Raw genomic sequence first — 4,867 nt, 5'->3', positions numbered from 1 at the left:
GCTTTAGTCACCCTCTCCCAGTTAGGGATGAGATCGGTACGATACCGGTGTACCGGTACCGGTACCGTAAATACCGTTACCGAAATTAAGGAAATGTGGTTACCGATTACCGTACTGTATTTATAGATTCGGTTTCGGTACGGTACCGGTATCGGTACCGGTATTTCGGTACTTTACCACATTGGTACCGCTTTGGTGTCATCCATTGTTTTACCTAAAAAAAAAATACCATTGAATTGCAATCACCCATTTCTTGTTATGAGGTTAACATTTGATTCCTTATTAAAGATAAAACTTTTTTTATTTTTAGTTTTACCATTTTAATAAAAGCTTCATGGTTTTTTTTTTTTACATTTATTCATGTCTACAATCGAGGCGATTCCCAACAATTTTCGAATCTAACAAACTCGCAAGAAGGTTTCTCGATAACAATCTTGATTCATCAACTCCGAATCCAAATAAAGCCTACATACAAGAAGTTGTTCATATCTAGAATGCCATAAATAACTTAGAAGAATTCAAATCTAAAATGAAAAACATAAAAACTTATCAATATTAAATTCGGTATTAATACCGGTATTTACCGAAAAATACCGGTACCGATACCGTTTTTTACCGATACCGAATTTCAAAAAATCTATTACCGATACCAGTACCGTTTATGATCGGCACGGTACGGCATCGGTACGGTACCGGTATGGTACCGGTACCGGTATTTCGGTAAAAAATCTCATCCCTATCCCACGCCACCCAATGCAATATATTGGCGTCTCCCGATCCCCTCCACAAGAATCTTCTAATAAGCTTTTCCAAATCATTAATAACTTTTAGGAGCCTTATAAATCGAAAAATAGTAAATAGACAAACTTTCAAGCACCGATTTTATCAATGTTATCCTCCCTCCTATCGATAGAACATTTTCCTTCCAAGCTAACATTCTACTTTCCAAGACATCATACACCAGCTCCAATTATTTATCCGGTTCATGTTGGCCCCAACCATCAACCCAAGGTATTTGAACGGCGAGGTCCCCTCCTTACATCCCACCATCCTAGCTGTGTATTTCACCTCCGGAGCTTCCACTCCAATTCCGTACAGATTAGATTTAGCAAGATTGATTTTCAGCCTCGAGCACAAATGAAAGATTCGAAGAATTCTCACAACGTTAGCAATGTCCTCTTCATCCCACCTCCACAAGATAATGACATCGTCCACATACAATAAATGAGAGATATTTGGGCCATCATTAGGAGTTGTTTGAATACCACGAACCGCTCCCGCTTCCTTGGTTGCATCCAACAGACAAGTTTTAATATATAATATATAAATATAATCAAATAAATAAACATACCCAGTTACATCCCACTCGTAGGTAGAGCCTATTAAAATTATCCGGCGTTACAAGGCGGGAATTCGATCAGTATCGGTTCGTTTCGTTTTGAGAAGCGGAACAGAAAATCCAAATATCCAATCCAAAAGAAAAGGCCATTATATACCCAAAAGGCGTCGACACATGTTTTGCATTGATCTAAAATTATGAAAACGAATGCCGGTAACGATTTCAATAGCAACGATACCGCTATCCATCTTAGGTACTAATAGTGAAATAGCCCAAAATTTATTAAAAGAATATAATTAACTCTATATATTATTACAAATTTTTAATCTATAGCATATTTTAATGTTAATAAAAAAGTAAAAAAAAAATCTATTAAAACATTTTAATCATCATAAAGTACAGGTTCTATTGAAATACGAACAAGGAAGAAACTTTTCTATTTTTTATTTTATATTTTGTGGCAACCATACCAGCTTTGACATGTATGAAAAAGCCCGTTCCAATCCAAACCCCTTTTATCCAATTTGCCAGACATGGCCACCACTAGCTAACTCTTAAAGAAAATTGATCTTCATGACATAATAAGAATATAACGCAACAGGAAAGAGAGATTACAGGGACAGAAGCATCAAGAATAATCTTTTTGAGATGTATAAAAGCAAAATTAGCCGCAGCGTCATCAGATAATTTCTCAATGTCTTTCGCTCCTGCAGGCATATAATCCGAATATGGTAACGGACGTCGTTGTAAACTATTATTTAACATATGTCTTTTCAGTTCTACTATGTGACTTTTTATGTTTTTTTAACTAGAGCATGGTTGTGTGTTTAAAACTGAGTTGTGTTCTTTACTTGTCTAGAGCAATTTGAAACCGGTGATATTGTGTTTCGTTATCAGACTATGTAGTATATTTCGAACGATTGTCGAAATTATGTTTGACATATTACCATGGTTTTATTAGTTAACATGTAATAGTGACTGTTTTTTTTATGAAAGGTTAACTTCACCCTTTCAATTGTGGTCCATCGAGCCCACTTTATTGCCGCCACTTGGGTCACAGAGTCACAAAGTCCAGCATATAATAGTCACTATGCACTGTAAAAGGTTTATTGTCCTTTGGTATCATAAATCCTTTGTAAGCCGAACAACATTACATCTAAATTCAATTCCAACATACACACCTTAAAATTCTTGTTTTTCAGAGATTACTGTGGGGAACATGGATATGGAGAGCGGAGATGTAAATATCATCGTCCAAAGTCTTCTTGATTGTGTGGGTGAAGAATCTAATATCACCAACGCAATTTCACCATCCATATACATGGCTCCTAGTACCCTCCGAAATCTCAGCCCAACTTCTTTCCAGCCTCGGGTGGTCTCTATTGGACCACTGCACAGAGCAGATGAAAACCTTCAGCTATTTGAAGGTCGGAAAGCCGTTTATGTGCAAAGTCTGTGGCGTCGTTCAAAGTTATACCAAGAAGGACAAACATTTACACAAATGTTAACAACATGTGTGCAGAAGGTGGCTGGTTCAATTGAAAAAATCAAAGCGTGTTATGCCGACAAAAGGAGTTACAATGATATCGAACTTGCAACGATGATGGTTATGGATGCTAGTTTCATACTTCAGTTCATTTGTTCCGGATTGGATGATTCAGGTTCCAACAAGTTGCGTGACAGCTATGTACCTTATGATCTGGTTCTGCTAGAGAACCAGATCCCCTTTTTTGTGCTTAATGACGTATTTGAGTGCACTATTTCGAAATTTGAAAAAGATCAATCTCTTACTGAATTTATCCGTCCACTTTTGAAATATACCAATCTCATCGAAGGAAAACTAAAACTAGGCTCACATACAAATTATGATCATATTCTTGGCTGCTTGCATAGATGTTACAAGCCTAAAAGTGATATTCGATCACATTTTCCAAGATCAACAATCCACTCGGCTGTAGAACTTGATAGGGCAGGGGTGAAGTTTAAGCCTAACGAAGTTGTAGGATGGCCATTGGCCATGGAAGTGAATATCTATAGGTGTTCATGTATTTTCTGGTTTTTATCTAAGCCTACTTTCAGAATGCCGACACTGCGTATCAACCATTTCACTGAGTTGGTTTTTAGGAATCTTATTGCATACGAGCAGTTATCTATGGTTCAGCCCTACGTTACATCATATGCCAGGGCCATGGATATGCTAATCGATACTCATGAGGACATTGTCAAGTTGGTGACATCAAAAGTTATTGTCAATCATTTAGGTTCAAACGAAGAGGCAGCAAATATGATAAACAAAATATGCAAAGAAGTTGTGTGGGAAAAGTTCTTTTATGGTAAAGAGTGGAAGAAGTTGGATAACCACTTCAATGGTTACTGGCCCAGAAAGATTGTTAAATTAAGCCGTACTTATTTCAGTAGTCCATGGAATATTATTGCCCTCTTCGCAGGAATTGTTCTTTTCGCTCTTGCTGTGGTTCAAACCATCTTTACAGTTAAGTCCACCGGAAATTAGCAAAGAGTAAATCATTCTTATGTTGTTCTTACTCATCTAGAAAGTCATCTATGTATGTTCTATGATTATTAGTTTCAGTGTGACCATAAACTATGTCAATGTCACTTAATTAATTTTTATCTTTACGAATAAATTTGTTTTCAATTTCGCTAGTTGTTCTGAACATCCATTGAAAAACTTCTCAAAGACTTTGATGCATATAGATAGTGTATGTAGATAGTGTGAGGTTCAATGAGAATCTCAAAAAAGGGACACAAAATTCACACAACATAATTACTTACTGTATTTTTCTAATTTATGAAATGATGGTCAAACGGTCAAACGGTCAAACCTCGTCTCCACTTTTCCATAACGTCGTGATGTATATCAAACAAACACCACTATCACGAGTGATACACTCACTTGCGGCGGTGTACCACGTTATCACACCCGTGATGGTGGTGTATCACGGGAGCACCACGACCCCTTTAAACTCTTAGTATCCAACCTTATTATTTTCCACAAACCTAAGGACCAACCATGAAATTAACTCTAAAAAAATCCATGTATGGGTTGAACTATGTTAATACATATATATGTTTTTAAAAAATAACTTCAACATGATAGTTATAATTAAATTCTCTTTTAAGTTCATTTTCAATGTTTTTTTTTAACTGAGTATTAATTATTTTTATGTGACTGAAAAATGTTAATTCAATTAAGCCATCCGGGGCGGTGGCATATTCGCATGTTATAAAAATGTTCACGCGTGGAAGAAGGGAACAAACCACCCCCCACAGCATAAGATTCACGCGTGGACTTGAAATCCCATTAACATTTTGATGCATTATGTTTTAATGGGTGTGAGAGAAATTGTTGGGTGTGGTGGTGAGTGATGGGCATTTCCACTACAAAAGGTTGTGAGTGATGGAATAAAGTTCGATGACGTAGCGGAACTTGATTGGAAGTTGTGAGTAATAAATTGGTGGTGAGTGATAACCACTACTACCCCCCTTAAAATGTATTTAGTTTTCTTA

At 36.6% G+C, this 4,867-nt stretch overlaps 1 protein-coding gene across 1 annotated transcript; it reads left to right on the top strand.

Annotated features, from left to right (window-relative positions):
• Nucleotides 1-2,558: 2,558 nt before the first annotated feature.
• LOC110907366 (putative UPF0481 protein At3g02645) lies at nt 2,559-3,851 on the top strand. Its single transcript, XM_022152360.1, has one exon. The coding sequence runs from the start codon at nt 2,559-2,561 to the stop codon at nt 3,849-3,851; it is 1,293 nt and encodes a 430-aa protein (XP_022008052.1).
• Nucleotides 3,852-4,867: the final 1,016 nt, after the last annotated feature.

The sequence above is a fragment of the Helianthus annuus genome, chromosome 16, assembly GCF_002127325.2.
Source record: "Helianthus annuus cultivar XRQ/B chromosome 16, HanXRQr2.0-SUNRISE, whole genome shotgun sequence".
In the NCBI taxonomy this organism is placed as follows: Eukaryota; Viridiplantae; Streptophyta; class Magnoliopsida; order Asterales; family Asteraceae; genus Helianthus; species Helianthus annuus.
Note: the sequence above shows the minus strand (reverse complement) of the source record. Positions and strands in the feature narration are given on the sequence as shown.